The 25,275-nt window shown below is 41.5% G+C and overlaps 1 protein-coding gene across 4 annotated transcripts in view; it reads left to right on the plus strand.

Annotated features, from left to right (window-relative positions):
- The window catches only part of CUL5 (cullin 5), a 109,848-nt gene that overhangs the window by 17,644 nt on the left and 66,929 nt on the right, over positions 1-25,275 (plus strand). For 2 of the 4 annotated variants that reach the window (XM_042957448.1, XM_042957445.1), the window contains exon 2: positions 19,949-20,058. In XM_042957448.1, coding sequence (XP_042813382.1) covers positions 19,988-20,058 — 71 coding nt within the window. In that variant the 5' untranslated portion in view covers positions 19,949-19,987. Of the gene's footprint in view, positions 1-63; positions 145-189; positions 611-19,948; positions 20,059-25,275 lie in introns of those variants that run through there. The other 2 variants (XM_042957447.1, XM_042957446.1) reach the window with 2 other exon arrangements.

A 25,275-nucleotide genomic window follows, 5' to 3' on the forward strand; every position in this document is an offset into this window, starting at 1 on the left:
GGACCAGCTCCGGCCCCGGGGCGGCGGGTGCGCGGTGCTGCCGCGCCCGGACCCGCCGGGCCGTGCGCGCTCTCGGGGGTCTCGGCTCTCTCCGAGGCGGGCGCCCGGGACGCGTGAGAGGGCGATCCGAGAAAATGCTGCCCAGTAGGTTTCAATGACTTGACTGACCCCCTCCCCCTCCCCGCTCCCACCTTCTGAATTTCTGTTCGCCGCGTCTAGTCTGCCAGCGATTCCCGGCCGCACGGCGAGCGGGGCCGGGCTCTCCTGTCGGCCCTCTGCGCCTTCCCTCCTGCTCTCCGGTTCTGGAGTTCGGGTTTTTCCTTGGGAGAGTGCCTCGCGACCCCGGTGCGGTGCAGCCGGAGGACCGAGCGAGGAAGTGCTCCCGGCGGTGTGGAGCTTGGGAAAGTTACGGGATCCGAGGAAACGGCTCGAGTTAGTTAGCGTGTGGGAAGGCCGGGAAGGGCTAGGCCCGCAGGAGCGTCTTCTCTCCCATCAGTTAAAAAGTTGGGAGGAGGAGAAGACACGGCACACGGATAATAGGAAGTACATGAAGATATGCTGGCACCTCGCTTAGGTCTCCTTTAGGCAACTGATGATAACTGTCCGACAGGTGAGACCGTCTTAGGAAATGTAGACCTAATTTTATTAGTGTAAGAGGCGGTATAGCTTCCGCTCAGCCTGCCACTCAGAAGCTGTGTGACTTTTGGCAAGTTTCTTAACTTCTCTGTGCCTAGGTTTCCTTACCCATCCCACGGCGTTATCAGTAGCACCTATTTCATAGGAGCATCGTTAAGATTGAGTTAATGTATGCAAAAGGCTTAAAACAGTGACTGGCGGGGAATTCGTACACAATACACACGAATAACTTGAGTTACTACGACTGCTGTTTCTCTCAGAAAACGAATTCATGGGCATCGAGTAACCCATTCTACCCTCCTTTTGTAACAGTAGAGCAGAGTTCTGATCGGGTCAGAAAGAAAAGTTCTGAAGGCGCCTGTTGGTGCCTCTGCTTGTTTATATAAGCGGTAGTTAATGTTATTCATTGAAGTGTGCTTAAGAAGTATTTGGGTTCGTGATTCTTTGTGATTTTTTTTTTTTTTTTTTGGCTTGATGATTACTTGGATGTAAACCAAGGCCCTTCCCCCCCCCCCCCAAGAATTATCTCTCAGAAAAGAGAAAGTCACTTTATTCTATTCCGTACAAAGCCTTGCCAAGCTAAGCGACTTCATAAATACTAGAAGAGTGCTTACCTTGTCGGGATTACGATTCTTCGTACCCAACGCCCACCTATAGAACGGAAAGACTGCTTGAAGGTATAGAAAATGGGCATTTAGGACTCAGGTTAAAAAGTTCACAGGGATTCAAGAAGTTCTGAAATACTGTATATAATATTTCATATTATATATACGTCATATTACGTATAATACTTCATATTAACTCAGACAACGTTTGTAAATTAAAGGAAGGTGGTAATGCTTTGGAAAAAACAGGTGAATGAATCATTCAGTTCAGTGAACATGAAGACACATGCCAAAGTCACACTGGAAACTTTTCAGTGAAATTGTTTCATGAAGTGTTGAAAAGGGGGAGAGGGAATTTCTGAATATTGTTTAACAAAGTCTGCGATTTAAAATACGTATAACCAGGGGCGCCTGGGTGGCTCAGTCGGTTGGGCGTCCGACTTCGGCTCAGGTCACGATCTCGCGGTCCGTGAGTTCGAGCCCCGCGTCAGGCTCTGGGCTGATGGCTCAGAGCCTGGAGCCTGCTTCCAGTTCTGTGTCTCCCTCTCTCTCTGCCCCTTCCCTGTTCATGCTCTGTCTCTCTCTGTCTCAAAAATAAATAAACTTAATAAAAAAAAAATAAAATACGTATAACCAACGTAGTGAACGTTATAAATAGACATTTGATTCTTCTGTCTGTATCACCAAAAGTTTCCATGTTCAAGTTGGCCAGAAAACTGTTGTATTGGTTTTTTGTTTGTTTTTTGCCTTTTTTCTTTCTTTTTGGGGGTGGGGAGAGAGGTGGTCTCATTTTTATACTTAACGGAAGTAACTAATTAGGAGTGCCTGGGTGGCCCAGTGGGTTGAGCATAGGAGTCTTGATTTCGGCTCAGGTCGTGCTCTCAGGGTCCTGGGATAAGAGCCCCGTGTTGGGCTCCGCACTGAGTGTGGAGCCTGCTTCAGATTCATTCTCTCTCTCTCTCTCTCTCTCTCTCCCTCTCCCTCTCCCTCTCCCTCTCCCTCTCCCTCTCCCTCTCCCTCTCCCTCTCCCCCTCCTCTCCAGCGTGTGCACATGTCTCTCTTTCTCTCTCTCTTAAAAACAAAAAGTAACTAATTAAAAAGTGAACTGGGGCGCCTGGGTGGCTCAGTCGGTTGAGCGTCCGACTTCAGCTCAGGTCACGATCTCGCGGTCCGTGAGTTCGAGCCCCGCGTCAGGCTCTGGGCTGACGGCTCAGAGCCTGGAGCCTGCTTCCGATTCTGTGTCTCCCTCTCTCTCTGCCCCTCCCCCGTTCATGCTCTGTCTCTCTCTGTCCCAAAAATAAATAAACGTTAAAAAAATAAAATAAAATAAAAATAAAAAGTGAACAGTCTGTCTTCCTGGAGAAATGTAGTGAGACCCTGCCAGGGTAGACCCATAACATAATTCATAGGCTCATTTAAATTCAAGTCTGGGGGTACCCTTGAATAGAGACAGAGCTGGTTGGGTGTGGCCACGTTAGCCTTATTTGCTTTTTTGATAGGACGAATAGCGTGATTCACAAGAGAAATATGCCTTAGACGTTGTGCAGTTAGATTTCACCAGATCATATTTGCCAAAATTGTCATGTCCTGGGGTCACAACGGAGAAACATGGGCTAGATGAGAATACAGTTAGAATTTGCTTCATTATCAGTTAAACAGCTGTACCTGAAGAAATGATAAGTGATAAATCATCAACCCTGAAGGGAGGCTTTCAGTGTTCTTCTGAAAAAATAAGTTCTTTTCCTGTTTGCCAGTAACTTGGGTGAAGTTAAGATTTTGGACTTTGTGGATGACCGTTTGGAGGGATAGCTAATATGTTTTGAGAGATAACAAGATCGAAACTTTGATGTGAAACTTGCAAGTCAGTAGGCAAAGCAATACAAACCACCTACTTTTTTAATATTGGAATTTGATATAATACTTTGTTTAAAGCAAGTGGACTATGGCTGGATTTTGGAAGTCTTTTGAATATACAGAGATTGGTGGTGTATGTTTTGTCATAAACAATTATCAGTTGTTTGGGGGGTTTATTTTGCCTAAAACCTTTCAATATTACTACTCTGTTTTTTTAACATATAATTCTTGTTCCTTTGCTTTTGCAGTATCTAGGCCCTAAGTGCTCTTTGCTATTTTCTTCATTTCTAGTTGAGAATCCTACCCCAAATAGCAGTTGTTTAAATCTTATTTTTCAAGTCTCCACCCCATTTAATTCTTAGCCTATTACTTTATTCAGTTATTTGGAGTGCCCTTAACCTTGGTCAGTATCACCAATTTTTCCAGTTTCCCTTAGAGTCTCCTCTTTTTCAAGGCACCCACTGTATTGCTTCCTTCCATTTGTTCTTCAGCCTTCATTCCCACCCCCCCCCCCCCCCCCCAGGACTTGTCAGTACATTCCCTGTGATTTTGTTTCAGTCTCCTCCTCACTTCTATAGGGATAAGAAAGTTCCCCTGTCTCCTGGTATAAACTTCACCTGTACTCTGCTTTGGCCACAAACTTTTGCCCTTTTTTCTCTTTCCATTCATTCTCACTGTTGTTTGAAAGGTGGCCCCCACTCACTGCCTTTATAATTCTACACCTTTTTCTTTAACTGTGACCCGACTCTCCCCTGACCCCCACCTGCTTACAGTGAAGCTGTCGGTCTCAAGAGCAATAGCAACTTCGTGATTGCGAAATGTTACGTCCATCCTCTCTTCTGATATTGTTGATGACTATCTCTGCTTCCCTTTTAATTTTTATGAGGTTCTCTTTTGGTGTCCCGTCTCTCAGATCACTTGTGTTTTTCTCTGACCTCCCTCCTGTCCTCCCCAATGTAGTTATTTCTTGGGATTTAATCTTCAGCCCTTTTCTATCTTTGTCCTTCTGTTTCTGGGGCAGTCTTAACTCCCATGATTTCACTATTTTTATCTCTTAACTCTGATCTGAGCTCTGGACCAAAACACAGTTCTGACCATATCACTTTCCTGCTCACATACCTTTGATGGTTCAAATTCTTTGATATCTTTCCAGTTGGGTCTTCTCCCTAATATCTGTCTCCCTCCCATGTCCTCTCCTCCTCTCTCCCCTCTCTCTCTCTCCCTCTCACCCTCTTTCTCTCTTTCTCTCACACATCCCTACCTCTACCTGGCTGGTTCCTTGTTGGTTCAGTAGTATACCACTATCCCTCAATATTTGCCTGTTAAATTCATTTTTAGTCATTAAGACCCAGCCCAGATTCCTCCTTTCTTCTTAGAGCTCTCTTTTCAAATTGTTGCCTGCCCTGCATAACCAGAGCACTACATCAGGTTTTTTCTAGCACTTATATATTATATATTTGTGTACTTATATACTTGTATACTTATATATTATATACTTGTATACTTATATATTACATATTTGTGTACTTATATGTTATTTTCATAACAGTTACATACTTATACATATACACATGTGTGTATACGTGTATATAAGTATATACATATAAGTGTACTTACAAGCATATACTTATACATAATGCATATATACTTATATATTATTTGCATAATCTATTTACATATCTAGCTCCCTTCCAAGATTGTAAGCCCCATTATTGCAGGACTTTATGTTATTAATCTTGATGCCTTAACCATCAACTGCAGTGATCGTTTATGGTAGGTGCTCCATAAACGAGTGATAATTGCTTAAAAAGAGGAGTCGAGTGAAGTATCTGCATTGTAGACGCTCTGTGAGTGAGTGTTGATTGGTTAAAAGAAGAAATTTCTGGTTCTGTTCCCTTCTAATTAGATCCACAGAGGTGGGGGGGGGGGGCTGGGTGTCTCAGTCACTTAAGCATCCAACTTCGACTCAGGTCATAGTCTCACAGTTCATAGCCTGGAGCCTGTTTCCGATTCTGTGTCTCCCTCTCTCTCTCTGACCCTCCACCACTCGAGCTCTGTCTCTCTCTCTCACCCTCTCTCAAAAATAAATAAACATTAAAAAGTTTCTTTAAATTTAATTTATATTTTTTATGGAGAGAGAGGCAAAAAGCATATAAACAAATACATTCTATAGGCCAGGTATATGCTATGAAGAAAAACAATTAGGGAAAGGATAGAGTGGAATCTGGTGGGTTTTTTTTTCTTTTCCATATTTTTACTTAAATTCTAGATAGTTGACATATACTGTAATATTGGCTTCAGGAGTAGAATTTAGTGGTTCATCACTTACATACAATACCAAGTGCTCAAGACAACAAGTGCCCTCCTTAATGCCCATCACCTACCCACCTCCCTCCATCAACCCTTTTTGTTCTCTGTAGTTAAGAATCTCTTATCTTTTGTTTGTTTGTTTGTTTTTAAGTTTGTTTTGAGAGGGAGGAAGGGAGACAGAAGGGGAAGGGCAGAGAGGCTAGGAGAGAGAGAATGACTGACAGCTCTGAGCTCGATGTGGGGCTTGAACTCACCAACGGTGAGATCATGACCTGGGCTGAAATTAAGAGTCAGATGCTTAACCGACTGAGCCACCCAGGTGTCCCCAAGAGTCTCTTATGATTTGCCTCCCCATCTCTTTCCCCCACCCTCTTCCCTGTGTTCATTTGTTTTGTTTGTTAAATTCCACGTATCAGTGAATTAATGGTATTTGTCTTTCTCTGACCGACTCGTTTTGCTTAGCATAATACACTCTGGTTCCATCCACGTTGTTGGAAATGGCAAGATTTCATTCTTTTTGATGGCTAATATTCCATCAAAAAGAATGAAATCTTGCCATACATTTATAGCACATCTTCTTTATCCATTGATCAGTCGATGGACATTTGGGCTCTTTCCATAATCTGGTTATTGTTGACAATGCTGCTGTAAACATCGGGGTTCATGTGTCCCTTCGAATCAGTATTTTTGAACCTTTGGGTAAATATCTAGTAGTGCAATTGCTGTGCTGATGAGGGAAGGCCTCTGAGGAGAGGACATTGGACTGGAGACCTGAATGAAGCAAAGGAAGAAGCCTGTACATGTTTGGAGAAGAGTCTCATGTAGAGGGAATGGGAACAGCCCGTGTAAAAGCACTGAGTCAGGAACATGCTTGGCAAGGAATTATGGACGTGATTATCAAGATGTGAATGTTGTCAGTGAATGGTTAAGATACCCAAGTGCATGATTCCTTTTAATTTGTATTTGAACGTAAATGAGAGCCTTATTTAAGAACCTAGCTCGTCAGTTTTCATTGAGTTGTGGGAAATTGCCCTTCTGAATGGGTATGTAAGAGGCACATGATCCTTAGGGGGCCTGCCCTCCCTCCAGTGTCCTGTCCTAGAGACATGCTTACATTTGACACAGCTTAGGGAAAAAAGGAATTCAGGGTTATGATTGTTGGCCATGGGTAGAGGTGGAAGTAGGAATAGTAGACTGAATTAGTTACTATAAAACTGTGATGGGGCACCTGGGTGGCTCAGTCAGTCAAACATCCAACTTCAGCTCAGGTCATGGTCTTGTGGTTCATGGGTTTGAGCCTGGTGTGGGGTCCTGTGCTGACAGCTCAGAGCCTAGAGCCTGCTTTGGATTCTCTGTATCCCTTTCTCTGTACCCCTCTACCACTTATGCTCGTGCTTGCTCTCTCTCAAAAATAAATATTTAAAATTTTTTAAAAAGCAATGATAAATGTAAATGTGAGAATTGTTCATATTCTGTGAAGAGAAATGAGTGAACAAAATTACCATTATCTGGAGGTGATGTATATTAATTATTGCTGCTAACAGAACGTGACAGTTTAGGATGAACTTTGAGAGATCAGTTGTTTATCAATGGATTAGAAGAGGGGAATTTTAGACTGCAGGAGGTTATCAGGAGGACGCTAGACATCCGTCTGGTGGACAGAGGAGAAGGCTGGAGAAGAGAGATAGACAAAGACAGGTGTTTCTTATTAGATGTTTTGCTAGGTGTCCTGGTGAACCCAGTTGTGTCACAGAAAGCCATCTGACTCTTGCTTTGGTATAGTAGGTAGAATAAATTGGCACCTGATGGACTGTGTAAACACCCAAACAAGTTACAGCTCAGGTTAAAACATTGGTCATAATAGATGTAGTACTTACAAGTAACTTCAGGGATATTTGATCTCTGTACAGGGTTTGTTCATTCTGCAAATATGTAGGCGTGTATTCTGTGCTGGATACTATTCTGTGATACAGTAGGGAATGTGACAGATAGGGTCCTTAGTCTTTGGAACTTCTATTCAAATGTGTAAATACTGACACCAAAGAAGTAACACATGGGGTAGTTTTGCAGTAATGAGAGCTGAGATGAAAACAGTATAATCAAGAGTGTTTAGAAGCTGGGGGCACTGTCTTACAACAAAATAAATTTGTTCCCCTAAATATTGCTTTCAACTATGTTCTGTTGAATTTTCCTTCTCTGCCACTTGATGACATTTCAGCCCCATCTCCTAACTTTCTGGTCTTTAAAAAAAGTTCTGTTACCCATGGTGCCTGGGTAGCTCAGTTGGTTAGGCATCTGACTCTTAGTCTCAGTTCAGGTCTTGATCTCTCAGGGTCGTGAGTTCAAGCCCTCTGTTGAACTCTCCGCTGGGTGTGGAACCTACTTTAAAAAATGAAAATTAACAATTTTATTACTCTACATTAAAAATTTCAATCTCTGGGCTTCTGGGTGGCTCAGTCGGTTTTGAGTGTCTGGTTACAGCTTGGGTCGTGATCTCATGGTTCATGAGTTTGAGCCTCACATCAGGCTTGTTGCTGTCAGCACAGAGCCTGCTATAGATCCTCTGTCTCCCTCTCTCTCTGCCCTCCCCCCCCACTCACACTGTCTCTCTCTCAAAAGTGAATAAACATATATAAAAAAAACATAAAATTTTCAGTCTCAAAGCCAAATTAAATCTCCTGTATGCTTAAGATCTAGGTTCTGGATCTGCAGAGAGGAAAGGGGGAAAGGCAGTTTTCTTAGGACCTCTGTGGGGCAATACTGATGCTAGACTTGAATGGTCTGCATTCTGCCCAGGGCAAAGTCCTGAGGTGCACTGGTGAGCTTGGCATATTTAAGGAGCACCTTTAAAAGGTTGGTGTGGCTGAAACATAGTGAGAATTGCCAGGATTTGAATATATACTGGAGTTTTGTGGTTCTTTTGGTTAATGGGGGTTGCAAATGTAGTTTTAAAATCACATAACTGGGAGTACCAGTGGCTCATCGACCATATAGGAACCCAACATTCAAATAGCTAGCCTCATTGTTTACAGGAAAGACCCAAGATAAATACACAAATTGGATTCCTTTTGTAAAGTAATTAGGGTGCCATCATTGAATATAATTCATAATCAGTAGGATCAGAACTTCACAGAGGGAACAAATACAAATCTTAAACCAACTAACTTCCCTGTGTCGTCAAAATGTTCTGGGAGTGAAAGAGTGCCGATGAGTAAAAAATAATTCTAATTGTGTGCGTGATATTATTTCTTGTCTTGACTCAACTTCTCCTTTAACTTTTCTTGTACCTTTGTTATCATGAAGATGTATAGAAATAATAAACTTTATTTTCTTCCAAATGCAACTTTTTAAAAAAATTTATTTAAATATTTTAGTAATTTCTACACCCATTATGGGGCTCTAACTCACAGCCCTGAGATCAGAGTCACAGGTTCTCTCCATGGGGTGCCTGGGTGGCTTAGTTGGTTAAAGGTCCGACTTCAGCTCAGGTCATGATCTCATGGCATGTGAGTTCAAGCCCCGTGTCCAGCTGTGTGCTGACAGCTCAGAGCCTGGAGCCTGCTTCTGATTCTGTGTCCCTCTCTCACTCTGCCCCTCCCCCACTTGTGCTCTGTCTCTGTCTCTCTCTCAAGAATAAAAAATATTAAAAAAAATTTTTTTTAAAGATAGTTACAAGGGGCACTTGGGTGGCTCAGTCACTTGAGCAACCAACTCTTGATGTGGGCTCAGGTCATAATCTCACCGTTTTTGAGATCGAGCCCCATGTTGGGCTCCTCATTGAGCATGGAGACTGCCTGAGATTCTCTTCTCTCCCTCTACCACTCTCCCCTGCTTGAGTACTTTCTTTCTCTAAAATGAAATGAAATGAAATGAAATGAAATGAAATGAAATGATAAAATAAAATAAAATGTTACAAATTAAATACAGTACTAAAAAAATAACTTTTAAATGAACAATACTAGCATGCCCATTTTTAAAGTAAGCTTTGTTGAAATATGACCTGTATACAGAAATGCACACAAATCATAAGTCTATGGTTGGATGCATTTTTATAAAGTAAACATACCTGTATAATCAACACCCAGATCTAGAAATAGAATATTTAACAGTATCCCTGAAAGCCCCCTCTCTGTTGTCTTGTGCTAGTCTCTAACTTGTAACCCCTTCCACAAGGTAATCACTATGCTGACTTCTAATAACTGTAGGTGTGTTTTGTCTGTTCAGGAGCCAGTGTGTACTCTTGTGTGTGACTTTTTTGCTCAACATGATTTCTTTGAGATTCTTCTTATTACATGTTAAATTTTTGTTGCTGTATAGTGTTCCACTGTTACGAATATTTCACAATTTATCCACTCTCTTGCTGATGGACTTTTAGGGGTTTATGGTTTTTTTACTATTGTGAATTGAGATACGATGTCTTTTGGTAGACATATGTGTGCAGCTCATTGGGAAGCATACCTAGACATGAAATTGGGGGTTCACATAGTATGCATATGTTTAGCTTTCATAGATACTGCTGAAGAGTTTCCTCTTTACACTCTCACCAGCACATTGAGAGTTTTGGTTGCACTGAATTTTGTCTAATACTTGGTATTGTCATTCTGTTCTATTCTAGCCTTTTTGGTGGTTTATAGTGATTTTTTCTCATGACTTTAATATATGTTTCCCTGATGATTAATGATGGTGGGTGCTTTTTCATATGGTTATTGGCCATGTAGATACTGTCTTTATGGAGGGTCTCTACCAGTGTTTGCCAAGTTTTACATTGGATTGTTTTTCATTTCTTACTGATTTTTAGGAATCTTCACATGTTTTGCTTTGTTTGGAATCTTTACATATATTGGATAAGAGCCTTTCTTGGATATATGTATTAGAAATAATACTTCTTCCACTATGTGGGTAGCTTTTTCAGTTCCTGAATGGTGTCTTTTAAGACTAAAGTTTTTATTTTTTTTATATTGTACGGTTTATCAATTCCTTTCTTTGTGGTTAGTGCTTGGTTAAAAAGTCATACAAATGATCCAGACTCTACTTGCATTAATACCTTATTTTAAAAAAAAAAGAACATAAAATTAATTTATTTGTATAGTTTTGAGCCTCAAAAGTATATCCTGGGACCCTTCTAGGAATCCATAAACCACAATTTAAGGAACACTATATTAGAGTGTGAGTTCCTGGAAGACCTTTCATTTATTTATTTAAAAAATTTTTTTTAATGTTTGTTTATTTCTTAAGAGAGACAGACAGCAGGGAATGGGGAGAGAGAGAAGGGTACAGAGGATCCAGAGCAGGCCCTGCGCTGACAGCAGAGAGCCCAGTGCCGGGCTCGAACTCATGAACTGTGAAATCATGACCTGAGCCAAAGGCAGACGCTTAACCGACTGAGCCACCCAGGTGCCCCAGAAGACCTTTCATTTATAAGTCCCAGTGACTAGCATAATTCTTCATGTGTAGTGGGCACTCAAGACATTTGTTGAATGAGTAAATGTAATAAATAAATGATGAAGAAACCCCTCAAATAAGTTCAAACTCTTCTATCAGTACTGTTATTTTTTTCTTTTTTCTTTTCCTTAAAATTAGTTGTTTTGGTTTCTAAAAATTCAAGGACTATCAAAATTTCTTTAAAAAGGATTTTTTCTTTATAAAGGAAACCTAAAGGTCTTTTTCTTTCAAGATTTTATTTTATTTTAAAATGTTTATTTATTTTGAGAGAGAGAGGGAGAGAGAATGGAGGAGGGTCAGAGACAAAAGGAGAGGGAATCCAAGCAGGCTCCATGACACAGGGCTTGATCTTACCACCATGAGATCATGACCTGAGCCAAAATCAAGAGTCAGATGCTTAACCAACTGAACCACCTAGGGTCCCCTTAAGACTTTATTTAATAATCTCTCCACCCAATGTGAGTCTTGAACTTCAAATCCTGAGATCAAGAGTCACATGCTCTACCACCTGCCAGCCAGGTGCCCCTGCAAACTAAAGGTTTTAAAGGGAAGCGTACTGTGAAATGTCTCATTTCAATGGAGAAAGATTTTTAGCTTTTTGGAAAATAGTATTATTTCCCTTCTGTACCACGTTTGAAGATAACTAAGTCTCTTTTTATAGTGATGGTTCTATCTTGTGGTTTTTAGATGGTCACTAAATTTTTATAATCATAGTTTTTTTGGGTTTTTTTCCTGCATTTTTTTTAAATGAAATCAAGTCAAGGGTTGGCTCTGACCCATACGTTGCAAGTCCCTCTACTGCTCATTCAAGAAAGATCCAGGAAGTAGTTAAGAATGTGGCAGAACTAACAGAACTAAACTGCTTGGATTTGAATCCCTGCTCTACCACTCATTATCTATAACCTTAGGGAAATAACCTAACCTAATTTCAGGTACAGTGTACAATTTTTTCATCTATAAAGTGAGAATAATAATATACCAAACACCTAGGATATTTATAAAGATTAAATGAATTAAAACTTGTAAATTTTATTTAAAGTTTGCTTATTTATTTTGAGAGAGAGAGAGAGAGAATGAATGAGCAGGGGAGAGGCAGAGAGAGAGGGAGACAGAGAATCACAAGCAGGCTCCACACTGCCAGTGCAGAGCCCAACATGGGGCCCAGACTCAAAAACCATAAAATCATGCCCTGAGCTGAAATCAGAGTCAGACGCTTAGCTGTTTGAAACACCTATGCACCCCAGTGCTTGTCAGTATTTAAAATAGTACCTGACACATAATTAATAGATTTTATAAAGTAAAATGATCAAAGTGGTTGATGTACATTGAAGATTATAATGAAGTTAAATAATATGAGAAATAAATAACTCATATTTACAGTTATCGGATATTCAGACTACCCAAGGAAATGTGAAAGAAGCTTTGTGGAGATTAACAAAAGGAGATCCTCTTTTGTATCACAGATAGCACATATAAAAAATTTATTGGGGGCGCCTGGGTGGCTCAATTTGTTGAGTGTCTGACTCTTGATTTCAGCTCAGGTCATGATCTCATGGTTCATGAGTTCATGCCCCACATTGGGCTCTGCGCTGACAACATGGAGTCTGCTTGGGATTCTCACTCTCTCCCTCTCTCTCTGCCCCTTCTCTGCTCACTCGCTTTCTCTCTCTCTCTCTCTCTCTCTCTCTCTCAAAATGGATAAATATTAACAAAATTTTTAAAAAAATTGTTGGCTATAACCCCAAATTAGCAAAATGCCATATGTTTGCAATGAAAGAAAAGTGGAAAATATTATAAGGGAATGATTAAAGAAAAATGTTAAGAATATAATGAAAACATTTTTTAAAATGTCATCCTTTGAGCACCTGAGTGGCTCGGTTAAGCTTCCGACGTCGGCTCAGGTTTTGATCTCATGGTTTATGAGTTTGAGCCCCGCCTTGGGATCTCTCCTGTCAGTGCAGAGCCTGCTTTAGATCCTCTATCCCCACCTCTCTGTGCCCCTCCACCACTTGTGCTCTCTATCTTTCTCTCTCAAAAAAATAAATAAACTTTAAAATTTCACCCTTCTATAATGTCAGTGTCAAGTATCCTACTCTGTCAAGACTCCTCCTGTCTTTCTAACTCATTCAAGTATTATTCAAGTAATCTGGCTCCAAAAGGGCCTCCAGTTCATTGATTCTATCACCTTACTGTATAAGTTTATAGTTTTTAGTTTATAGTTTTTATCAAATTAGGAAACATTTTGGCTTTTAATTCTTTAAATACCCTCCCATCCCCCAAGACTCTGGTTATATGTAAGTCAGGTCATATGATGCTGTTCCCTGATAATCATTTTTAAAAATCTTTCTGTGATGTTCATGCTTTCCTCTATTTTCTTGAACGTGCAAAGTATATTTATAATAGCTGGATAAATGTCATGCTCTGTTAAAACTATAATTCATGTCATTTCTGGGTCAGTTTCTGTTGATGGGTTTTTTCTCTTGATGGTGGGTTATATTTTCCTTCTTTGCCTGCTTGGTATTTTGGATTGGATGCTAGACATTGTTTTATATGTTGGGATCTGATGCTTTAAATATTTCAGGGTCTGGCTTTCACACAGTTAAATTACTTGGAATCAGGTTGATCTTTTTGAAGCTTGCTTTTGAGTTTTGTAATAGTGGGTTGGGAACAACAGGGTAGGGCTACTTAGGCTCCACTACAGATGCAGTGCCTTTCTGAGGACTCTACCGAATGTCTTGCATGTTGAGGAGCATTTCTTTTCTGGCTAGTAGCAACAAAAACTTTTCGTAGCCCTTTATGAGCCCTGCTGATTGTTGTGTCTACTTTCTCATGGGCCTTTCCCCAGTCTCTGACAGTGTTCTCACACACATGTGCAAGTCAGTATTCGGTCAAAGGCTTGATACACCTCTCTGTTTATCTCCGGAACTCCCTCTCTTGCACAGCTCCCTTTTTTTCTAGTACTCTGTGCCACAAATTTTTGTCACCTTGTCCTGTCTAAACTCTGAACTCTGGCTCCTAAGTGAAACTTCCAGGCTGTTTGCGTTCCCCTGCTTGTGCTGAGGTCTGGAAACCAGGCATGTTTGGGCATTTGTAGGGCTGCCCTATGATAGTTTTCTCAGGAAGTACTGTCCTATACTGCCCTTTGGTTCTCTAGCCATTGCGGCAGGAGGGGAGATCTGGCTGTCGTTATTCCATCATGGGTGGAAGAAGAACGCTCTGTCTCTCTTCCTGATGTCCTTTGTCTCGCTCTTATCAGCATAAATTCTCTGTTCAGTCATTGTTACCAGTGCCCTGAACACACCTCGATTCCCCTGCTCCTGTCTCCTTTCACCTGGGAAAACTATACCCGGGTTAGCTATATCTCCATCTTCCAGTGCTGGCACCTGTGAATGTGCCAGGAAAGCCTCCTTAGTGCCCCCTTTAGAACAGAAACTCTGCCTGCTACTTGCTACCTCCGTTGCCACTCTACTGATCCAGTGCTTTTTTCACTTGAAATCCGTGACCACACTCTATAAATGAGCCCCGTCACATTACCCTGGTCATTTATTCTACTTTCCTCAGTATCTGTTTCACATCTTTTCTCTCAAACTTCTAGTATGTCCTTACCTGTCTTCCAAGGCATTTTCCTTTTTTCTACATCACCGAAAACCTGAAGTAATCAAAAATGAACTTCGGAGAGTGGTACTTACTTCATCTACCCTTCTACTAACATCTGCATGTATGTACTTTGCCTTACCTTCTTACGGTAGAGTTATTTCCTCCACCTGTGCGCCCTGTGCCCCTTTCCTTCTTGCTTACCCTGGGCAAATTAAATTTCAATTCACATTCTCCAGCACTTTCCTTCCTTTTCTCTCACGTCATCAGTGTTATACCCTGGAATATACCCATCGGTATAAAAATATACTGTGTCCGTCCCGTCTTAAAAGAAATTTTGTCTCCCTCTCTGCATCAGCTACCATGCCACTTCTGTGCTCTTTTACAGTAAGACTGCCAAGAGTTGTCTGTACTTTTCCAGTTTTCTTTCTTTCTCTTTTCTCTCTCAGTTCCATTCCCCGGCTTTTGTCCTTACCGCTCTATGAGAACTGCTCTTACATTATTAATACGAAGGTCTCCATGACTTCCGTATTGGTTTTTCAGTAGTCCTCTTACATAATCTTCCAGGAGCATGTGCTGCCCTCTATCACTCCCCCTTCCTTGATACGCTTTATTCCCTTGGTTTCCAGAATCCTGTGCTCTTGATTTTCTTGCCACCTCTGCGATTGTTCCATCTCCTTTCTTATTTCTTATTTCTTATTTCTTATTCTTCTCACCCCTTCATGTTGGGTGCCTAAGGCCTCGAGCCTGGCCCTCTTCTCTCATATTCACTCTCTTGGTAGTGACAGTAACAAGTTGTAAAACCCATCTGTACTCCAGTGACTTGCATATTTTAATTTCCTGCCTAGACCTTTCTATAAATTCTAGAGTTTCTTATGAAACAGCTAATTCAACATCTTCAAAGGGCTGTTTAATATATGTGTCAGGTGTAATGTGTCTGAAATCAAACTCCAGGGCTTTCCTTCTTAGCCTGTTCCATCTACAGTTTTTTCCATTTCAGTTGACGGCAGTGCCATACTTCTTGGATGTGTCAAACGACAAAACTAAAACAGTTAGGTAACAACTTTGATGCCCTTGATGCCAGGGAAGATGATCCATGGATTGAGGGAGTACAGTGCCTAACAACCCGTGGAACACTCTTCCTAAAGGGTTTGTGGCAAGCGAAAGCTTTATAGAATGTTAGAAGAGGCAGGACAAAAACAGGGCCTGATTGGTTAGGATGTTGGAGATTTTCCATATAAACCAAGTAGGTCCTCTGCTGTAGGGTAGAATAAGCTAACTAAAGCTGAGTAGGAGGATTGTGATTGGTGTTAGGTTTCCTTGGCAGTAAGGTTTTTCCCCAACTGCAGGCTGACTTAGTTTAGATTTGGACATGGGCTGGGCCCCTGCAGTGGACCCCATTTTGTGGGTCTTAACATATCAGACAAAAGCCTTAGAGTCATGCTTTACTCTTTTCTCTCATCCCAGATGCACACTGTCAGGAAATCCTGCTTAGTGCCTCCTTTAAAATTTGTTTTTAATATTTATTTATTTTTGAGAGAGAGAGAGAGAGAGAGAGAGAGAGAGAGCGCACAAGTGGGGTAGAGGAAGAGAGAGACAGAGTCATAGACTCCGAAGCAGGATCCAGGCTCTGAGCTGTCACCACAGAGCCCGATGCGGGGCTCAAACTCACGAGCTTCGAGATCATGACCTGAGCCAGATTTGGCCACTTAACCGACTGAGCCGCCCAGGTGCCCCTACTCTGGTCTTTACAAGGGCTGCTTCCTCTGCCTGAAATACTCTTTCCTGAGGTATCCTTCAGGACCTGCCCCTCCCTGGCTTCCCCATAACCTTTCTGTGTGTTTGAGAAGAATACCTGTGAGGGAGGGAGTTGGGCTGAAAGGAAGAAAGGATAGAGGACAGGGATGTGGCAGATGCTGAAATCTTCTTGGTGAAAGAGCCAGGGGGTGAGATATTCCCAGATAGTAGCAGTTGGTGAGTTCAGCCTACTTGCTGTTCTGAGTAATAGTGGAAGAAAGCAGAAGAGACTTTGCAGCAAATTAATAGAGATAAGGCAGCCTTCAGTTAGCCAGTGGAAGCATTCATAAATCAGGGTTCATAATTGGAAAGTCCCTTCACATATTAATAAAGCACTCTCTTTTGTAGATAGATTTGGTGTCCTGCTGCTTAGTTATGATTTAATGAAGTGCTCTTCAGTTTAACAGAGAATAGACCAAAGAATTGCTTGAGCACCATTTTTTGGATCAAAGAATAATAGAAAACATTCAGTTATTGCATTCCGTTTTTAATTTAGTATTGGGGAAAATGTTTCAACAAACAGAAGACCCAAAATGTATTTCCTGTTATTTTGCCATAGCTAATAGATTTCAGAGTCTAACGAGTATTTATCTCAAAGACCTGTTTACTCCAGTTCTCTGTACCTTTTTGATTTTTAATTATAAGATTTATACCATGTTTAACTTTACGAATTGCCAAAATTGCTTATGGAAATGGACTTAGTTGACATTATAATGTATCCTCTAATTAAGGGCATATATAATGAGTCTGCATGTCTCAGTCAAGAAAACTTTCAGTGGTTCTTTCAAACTTGTTTATTTGCATGCTCCTCCCTCAGAGGGAACAGTAGAAAAAGTGAAGCCAGCCGTGAGGTTAGTACACAGAATTTATGCCGTAGAATTACAAATCTAACTCTGAATTTCTCCGTAGTCAACACTGAGAGGAAAGTTACCTACATGATTCACTGAAGTCCATAAGGTAAAAACAAACTAGTTGTTCAGGGGAGAAGCACAACTAACCCTCACACAAAATTTTGAGTGAATACACTCGTGGGTGCTTATAATAAGAATACTGTGATTAAAATAGATAGGTACCTGCGGCAAGACAGTTCAGTAACTTTTAGGATCATCATTGTTCATGGATACAGGATGCGAGCATGATCTGGCTGTGACCTCTGTCATCTCATCGATTACCAGGGTTGATTTGGTTGATCTGGCCGGTGAGGTGGGTGTGCCCTTCCTCCCCCACCACTCTCATGTGCGTCCCTCTTCATGTGCACGCTTGGTTGAAGGGGATGACCTTCGCCAAAAGAGGAGGACCATTCTTTGGTCAAGGGTATATGAGCCGTACTCCTCTGCTAGAGCCTCCAAACAAGCTCTCAGGGTCCATTTGTAGCGTAGGGTGGTCAGGCTTCCAGGACTCCAGACATGTCGAATGCAGCACTGCATGTGACCGTCTACCTTTGTCAAAAAGATTAAAAGGAAAAAAGAAACATTGTCTGTGGATGCAAGAAGCATCGCTTGCTTTCACAAGAGTTTAGTGTTAGTCAATAGTTCTTAGCCTGTGTTTGGTCATAAACCCTCCAACATTTTTATGTAGTTTTATCATGGATTTGCTAAATATGCTGATTCTGAACTTAAGAGATTCTGATCCAGTAGGTCTGAGGTAAGTTTTAGAAATGTATATGTGAAACTACCAAGCAGGTGATTCTGGTGTAGGTTCTGGTTAGACCACATGCTTAGAAACTTCTCCTGGGTTATAATTTCAGGGAATTTGCGGGTCCCATGCCATCAGTCTGGAACCTTATCTGCTATAAGTGAGCGTCATCTTCAGCAACGTTATATATAGTGAAAGCAATCATGAGTTTCATAGGTGTGTTTGTAAATGTTTCATAGGCATGTTCGAAAATTGGTGACTTTTGTGGAAATTTATTGGTGAAAGCAAGTCCCGTGGCCCCAGTTACCTTGAAAAGGAATAGTAGTAATTGACTAAACACATACAGTCTCTCTGTCTTGTTAGTAATGTAATGAATTGATGACCTTTTTTAATATTCAGCTACTTCCACATTCATGGGATAAACCACGCGTGATTATGAAGTGCCATTCTTTTGACATGCCACTTCCTTAACTTGCTAATGTTTAAGATTTTGGCATCTACGTTCTCATTACATCTGTATACAGTTTCTATTTCTTGTGCTCTTCTCAGCAGTTCGCGGTCAAGTATTTTGTTAGCATTAAAAAAGGAGTGGGGTATTTTTCTCTTCTTTTGTCGTTTTTTTTTTTTCAGTTTTCACAGTTTATGTAGATTTTCATTACACTTTTTGTGGGCAATTTAGGGCAACTATGAAATTAGAAGGCTCAGTCTCCACACACAAGACCACCCTCACTTCTGATACCAGCTACAAGTTTGGAGGGTTCCCAAAACCATCCTGAGGTTCAGTAATTAATTAGACTCATAGATCCTGGTATGGTTTATTATGAGAAAGGATACAGATAAGATCTGCCAAAGAAAGAGACACATAGGGCAGAGTCTAGGAGAGTTCCAGACAAGGAGCTTTCCTCTTCTTCTCCACTGTAGTCAGATCACCTCTCTATCTTGGCCTTGATGTGTGACAGTGTGTGTTGGGTCCTGCTAGCTGTGGTGGCCCTCTCGATCAGATGGGGGCCCCCAAATGGGGGGTGACAATCAGGTGGAAGCCAGTGGTGTGGGCGATGAAAGGATTCACCCAAGGCAGCAGCAAGGAGATAGAAGTTCATTGAAAGAATTGCAAGGGAGTGGCAGGCAGGACAGCCGAGGAGAGACTGTCTGCTACGAGGCAGTGGATGAAGGCTATTCTTAAAGAAGAAAGGTGAGGAGGTATGGGGACACAACGAATTTCCCCTTTGTTGGTAACTGTGCCTGGTTGTAAGTAGCCCATTGGTCAGTTAGGGCTTATGGATAGTTTGAGGTGGGTCACCTCGTGGGTCTGTCGGTATTCAGTCAGGGGATTGCTGTGGGCCCTTTACTTAAAAGAGGCCTCCACACTAGCCAGGGAAGCTCATCCAACCTTTAGTCTCCAGAGTTTTTTGTTTTTGTTTTTTAATTTTTATTTTTAAGTACTCTCTACACCAAACTTGGGGGTCAAACTCACAACCCTGAGATCAAGAATCGCATGTTGCGCCCACTGAGCCAGTCAGCACCCCTAGTGTCCACAGTTTTTATTGGGGCGTCGTTGTGTAGGCACGACTGACTGATTACTTGTGAATCATCTCGGTCTCCATTTTGGTTAACCCAAAACCGCCTCCCATAGTTACGCTGGTGTTTCTGGATTGGTCAGCCCCCACCCTAAGGACTCCGTAGGTGTGGCCAGCGCCCTCCCTGAATCAAGTTTGTTAGATTGTCCAGTTTGTCCCAAGGTTACCAGGTGAACAAAAACTCTCTTATCAGATGTACATTCTAACAGCCCACAGATTAACTACCAGAAGTCAAGGACAAAGGTCAGAAGTTGTCCTTGGGCAAGGCAAAATTCTTTCCACGTTTGTACAATTAGTTTTCTTTTTTGTGGTGTCTTCCTGCAATTCTCTGAAACCAGATTAAGTTTCTAGGGATTCCATTATAGAAAACGATTCTTTTACATGTCCAGCCTTGTGTTTCTCTAGCTAACTCTAAAAGACAAAAATAATGGACACTTCTGATTTAACTGCATTTAAATTAAACTACTGTTTATCTTTTTTTTTTTTTTTTTTTTTAAGAATAAAGGTTCACTTCAGTTTGAAGACAAATGGGATTTCATGCGTCCAATTGTTCTGAAGCTTTTACGCCAGGAATCTGTTACAAAACAGCAGTGGTTTGATCTGTTTTCGTAAGTAATCCATTCACTCTAACTTTTTGCTAAAGTAAAGGAAATTTTGGTGATGCATTTGTATATTCAAATGGAATGCTGACTCTAGACTGGACTGTTTACTCGTTTACAATTATTACTCGTCCAAGCCCTCATCTCCATTCAGTGATTTGCTGGGAGGATTCAGTCGTACTCGCAGCTGTGGTTTATTACAGCAAAAGGATACAAAGCAAAATCGGTACAAAGAAAGGCACAGAGAGTAAAGCCTGGGGAACGACGGGCACAGGCTTCCAAGAGTACTTGTGAAATCACACAGGACACACTTCACTTCTCCAGCGACAGGATTGACACCATGTGTGATATGTTGTTTAATTGAGACGCTCTTGGAGACCCCGTCCTGAGAGTTTTCATTAGGCGCTGGTCACAAAGGTAGCCTCTGCTTGATACGTACCCAGATTCCAGATGCTCAGAGAGAGCGGGTGTTCAGTGTAAACCATAGAGTTTGTACGTGTTTTGTACGTTTAAGGCACCGGGGTCCATTCCTATCATTAGGAGAGTTTTATATCAGTGTAGGAAATTGTTGACCATTTAAATTAATTCTTGGCTTTTGACCGAAAATGTCTTAACAGCAAAACTGTTACCAGTGGGATACCACAGGGCACGGCAAGACCAGACTCTAGTACTGATTTCAGTTATGCGTTTTAGAGGTCCTAGATTTAATGAGTGACAATAAATCCCATCAACTGTGAAGTTTATTTTAGGAAACTAGGTGGTTTTCTCCTTCAGTTTCAATAATGAACCTTTTTTTTTTTTTTTTTTTTAATGTGGCCTGAGCCATCAATTCAGGCCCAGCACACCTCTGGCCTATACGTGGAAGCTCACCTGAGAACTGTCCAGTCTTAGCAGCGTCATGATCATTACAGTACATCCCCAAAGAAGTGCAGTCTCAGAGGACATGTGCGGCAACCCAGATACAAGGAGTTTGCAATTGTTAGGGGACTCCAGGCAAGACATACATTAGTCAGGTCGGATGTGATCACCAGCCCCCAGTTTCCCTCGTCCCGGAGGACCTTTGGCTGTAGAGTTCTCAGTCCATTTCTGTTAATTCAGTTCCGGCCTTGTCTTCAGATGAGGTGCCTAAAGGACATTAGTTCCAGATAGTTTTGTTTATTCATGACACCAATTGATTGCCTCACTAGTGGATGATGTTTAGATGTGCTCTTTGTGGAGCGTGTAGGAGTTGGGCTGCTCCCTCCTGTCTCTGAGTGTGGTGAAGTTTGACCTCAGGGTACTCACAGCAGTGTGGAAGGCTAATGTCAGGAATTTTAGAATACTTAGGAAAATAAAAAATCAGTAATGTCTTCCTCTTCCCGTGAGCCTTCTCAGGTGCTGGGTTTGGTTTTTTCTCTCTTGTAAAATCACTGTGTCTCACTCAGTAATGAAAACTGCCCCCCCCCCCCCCCCCCCCCGTCAGGTGGATTTGCAAGAGGAGCAAAAGCATTTTTACAGAAAAACAATTTTTACACACCTTAACTAGAAAGATGTATCATTTTTAGATGTTGGTCTAGATGAAATTCCAAATTTTCAGAAAGTTTTAAAGTTTATGTCACCTCCCATGCCTTTTGTCCCAATCATTTATCTAGTGAGCAGCCTAGAAAAGATCACTTCCTTTCTGGAGACAGCGGCCTTTAGCAACCAAGGTGCCTTACTGAGGTGAGGTGAGTGAAATAGAATCAGGTTATTATTCATCAGTTGTTGAAAACTGCAACAAATCCAGAAAACTGAACACCAGTCAATCACAGTGAGATGACTCTTGCAGCTCTTGGTGGTGACCACAAGGTAGGAGTGCAGTTAGTCTCTGTATCACATGTAGAGCGTCAGCCAGAAGCTTGACTTCAGACGGCTCCATCAGAGAATAAGCCCTTTTCTGTAGGCATCTGCAAGTGATTCAGGTGGTCCAGCCAGAATCCGTGATGCTTTCAGTCTATGGTTCTGCAAAGGGGGTCTGGTATCTGCAGCGGTCCTCATGGCAGACCCCTGCTCGCTGAGTATACGTTGGCTCTTTAGTTCAGTACAGCTTATGCTGAGGTTGAAACAGTCAGAAACAGACAGTATCCAGTTTCAGCTCGGAGACCAGGCAGTTAAGATCTGTGAATTCAGGACTCTAAAAAAGAGAGCAAGTTTTCTTCTGCAGCAGGAAGCCAAGATGCTGCAGGCACACAGTCATGTTCCAAGTCCAAGTGACAAGCAAGACTTTTCTGAGCCTTTTTTATCTTACCAGTCTTGGAGTCCAAATTGACCCGCTCAGAAATATGCACATCAGGCTGTAAAATCATTAGCCTCTGAGGGTCAGACATCTGATTTCGCCAGAGCTCAGTGGCCACTAAAAACTGCTTTTTAAAACTCCAAAAGTATTTCTGTCTGAAGATTTCCTTTGTTTTCATGTTGTCTTCTCAACATACTAATAGGTAAAAATAATAGTAAATATCACCTGTTACAGAGACTTTTATTCTGTTGCCAATATTCAAACACTTTAAACGCCAGTCACCTCCCCAGCAACTCAAGGCAAGAAAATTGTGTCCGCTAATTTTTAGGGCCATACTTTCCTGATAGATACAACCCCTCCAGCAGTTACAAAAGTACAAGCATATAGCATTTTGCATCTTTTTTGGCCATACATCCAGATATAGTAGCTACAAAATACAAAGCCATTTTTTAAACCTCCTCCCCTGACCTCCTGTTCAAACCCCTAGCAGTAACTTTAGCATTTACAGTTGCTGGGAGTTCCTGACTGGAGTGCAAGGGGCCTGGAGAAGGATTTTGCTTCAGCAATAGCTGTTGGGCTGAAGAAACAGCTGGAGTAGTTTCTTCTCCCTGCAAGCACCCCACCCCCAACGTTTTCTCCCATGGTTTATATAAAGCTTTCTCCAACCCTGGCATCTCATTTAACTCTTTCCTCATGGCTGCGGGGGAAACCAAAATCAACATTTGACATTTTTGGTTCACCCAAAACTCTGGGCCTTTTCTCTTTCCAATTGGAGGCAAGAACAGAAATCACAGGTGTCACCCAGACTGTGCCGTTTCTCCTCCTACTTTATCGGCATGGCCAAAAGCAGCCAGGGGATTGAGCTAGCCAACTCTGCTGGGGTTAGACCTTTCATTTTCAAATTTCCGAGGTAACTCTTTTCTCTTCAAACAGATAGCAACTCAGCTGCTGTTTCATACCATGGATGATTTCATAGCCCCCCAAACGACAAAACTTCATCATCCCATCACTTCTTCCTTTTACCAGACAGTGCTGTCACCGTGTTTCAGTGAGTCACAGCGGTGCTAGTGAATTCCACTTCTGACACCAGTTGTATCAGTTTCAAGACCACCTCGAGGTTCATTGATTGCTTGGAGTACTCCTAGGACTCAGCATATAGTCATCTTCATGGCTCTGATTTATTACGGTAAAGGATACAAAGCAAAATGCAACAAAGGTGGGGTGGCAAGTCCAGGGGAAACCGGGTACAAGTTTCCAAGCATCCTCTCCCATTGCAGTTACACAGGAGACACTTCTCCAACAACTAATCGTGACAGCACATGTGAAATTATGTCTACTAGGAAAGCTCATTAAAGACTCAGTGTCCAGGGTTTTTACTGGTCACAATAGCCTCTGCCTGACATGACCTAAAATTCCGGACTCCTAGTTGAAAAGCAAGTGTTCATCATAAATCAGATTGTTTACTGAAACATTAAGGCACCATGAGCCATTCTTATAGGGAAACGGTGAGAACCTTTGCAAAATTCAAGTTCCCAGATAGTAGCCAAGCACCAGCCTTGCAAGCCTATCTTCCTAAGGATAACTGTCTCAGACTTGCTATAATCTTTTTGTGTATGGTCTAGTGAAATACTCTACTAGTGAGTTGTAGGTGTGTGACTGAGTAACCCAAACACATTAAGCTGTTGTGCTCTTTTTCTCTTTATCACATAAGAAAAATTTAATTTCCCTAAATAATGTAGAACTTGTTGCATAATATTAATTAACTTACACGCATGATTCTGCCTTTTGAAAAATTAGAGTTCAGTAAGAAATAGCTAAGCCCTTTAAAAAATTCGTAGCATTCATGTATATTATATATTTTTCTTAAATTATTTGATTAAACTATTTTATGAATAATATGTTGAATGTGGTGGGGTTTTTTTGGTTTTGTTTTGTTTTTGCCAATTTGTGTTGATAATATCATTTATCATGTAGAATAATGCTTGTTTCCTGTGCACTCCTGACCAGGAGAGGGAGCGTAGTGTGATGGTGTCCCTGCTTCAAGTCTGTTTCTAAGCAGAAATCGTCAACACCTTTGTACGTGCCCTAGTTAGTGGTCTCATCACGTCATTTCTGTAAAATTCCTTGATCTCCTTGAGGTATCTAAGGCAGCTCGATATGTAGTCCTTTTAGGTTAAAGACTTCTTGTATGTATATCTTACATGCCATCACCAAAATTGCAAGACCTACATTAATTAAAACCTTGCAGATTTTAGCCTGTTTGATCACGAGTTAATAACTAGACTGCTTATATCTTTCTAAATTTGAGGCACTAAAATATTGTATTATTTTTAAAGTACATTGGCTATTCCATTTTTTCTCATATATCCTTGTTTCTCAGTAAGAGCACTGTTGGCATTTTAAGTGGTTAAACAAGATTGTGCTGCATATTGCAGGATGTTTATCACCTGTGGCCTTTACCTTCATCACCTCTAGTAGTGGACACTCCCTGTGTACTCTCCTCCCTACTTCTCATTAATGAAACCAAAGAAAAGCTCTCAGATTTTTCCCCATGAGCCTCTGTGGGGACGGTACCTCCCTTGGTTAATAACTGCTGCTGTTCTATATACATACTTGGTTTGACTCTGGTTTGTGAAGTCGATGCCAGAATTAAATAATAAATTATTTTGAGCTTGGGATGCTTCATTTTAAAGAAGATTTATCTTTATTATAAGTTATTTTAAAATGTATTTTTATTGTTCGTAAGTTGGTTTCTGTTTTTGTTTTTAAAGTTTATTTTGATTTGAATCTGAGAGGGGGGCCACACACAAGCAGGGCAGGGGCAGAGAGAGAGGGAGGGAGAATCCCAAGTGGGTTCCACACTGTCAGCGTAGAGCCTGACGTGGGGCTTGAACCCATGAACCATGAGATCATGAGCTGAGACGAAACCAAGAGTCCGATGCTCACCTGGCTGAGCCACCCAGGTGCCCCCC

This window comes from Panthera tigris, chromosome D1 (assembly GCF_018350195.1).
Source record: "Panthera tigris isolate Pti1 chromosome D1, P.tigris_Pti1_mat1.1, whole genome shotgun sequence".
Classification (NCBI taxonomy): domain Eukaryota; kingdom Metazoa; phylum Chordata; class Mammalia; order Carnivora; family Felidae; genus Panthera; species Panthera tigris.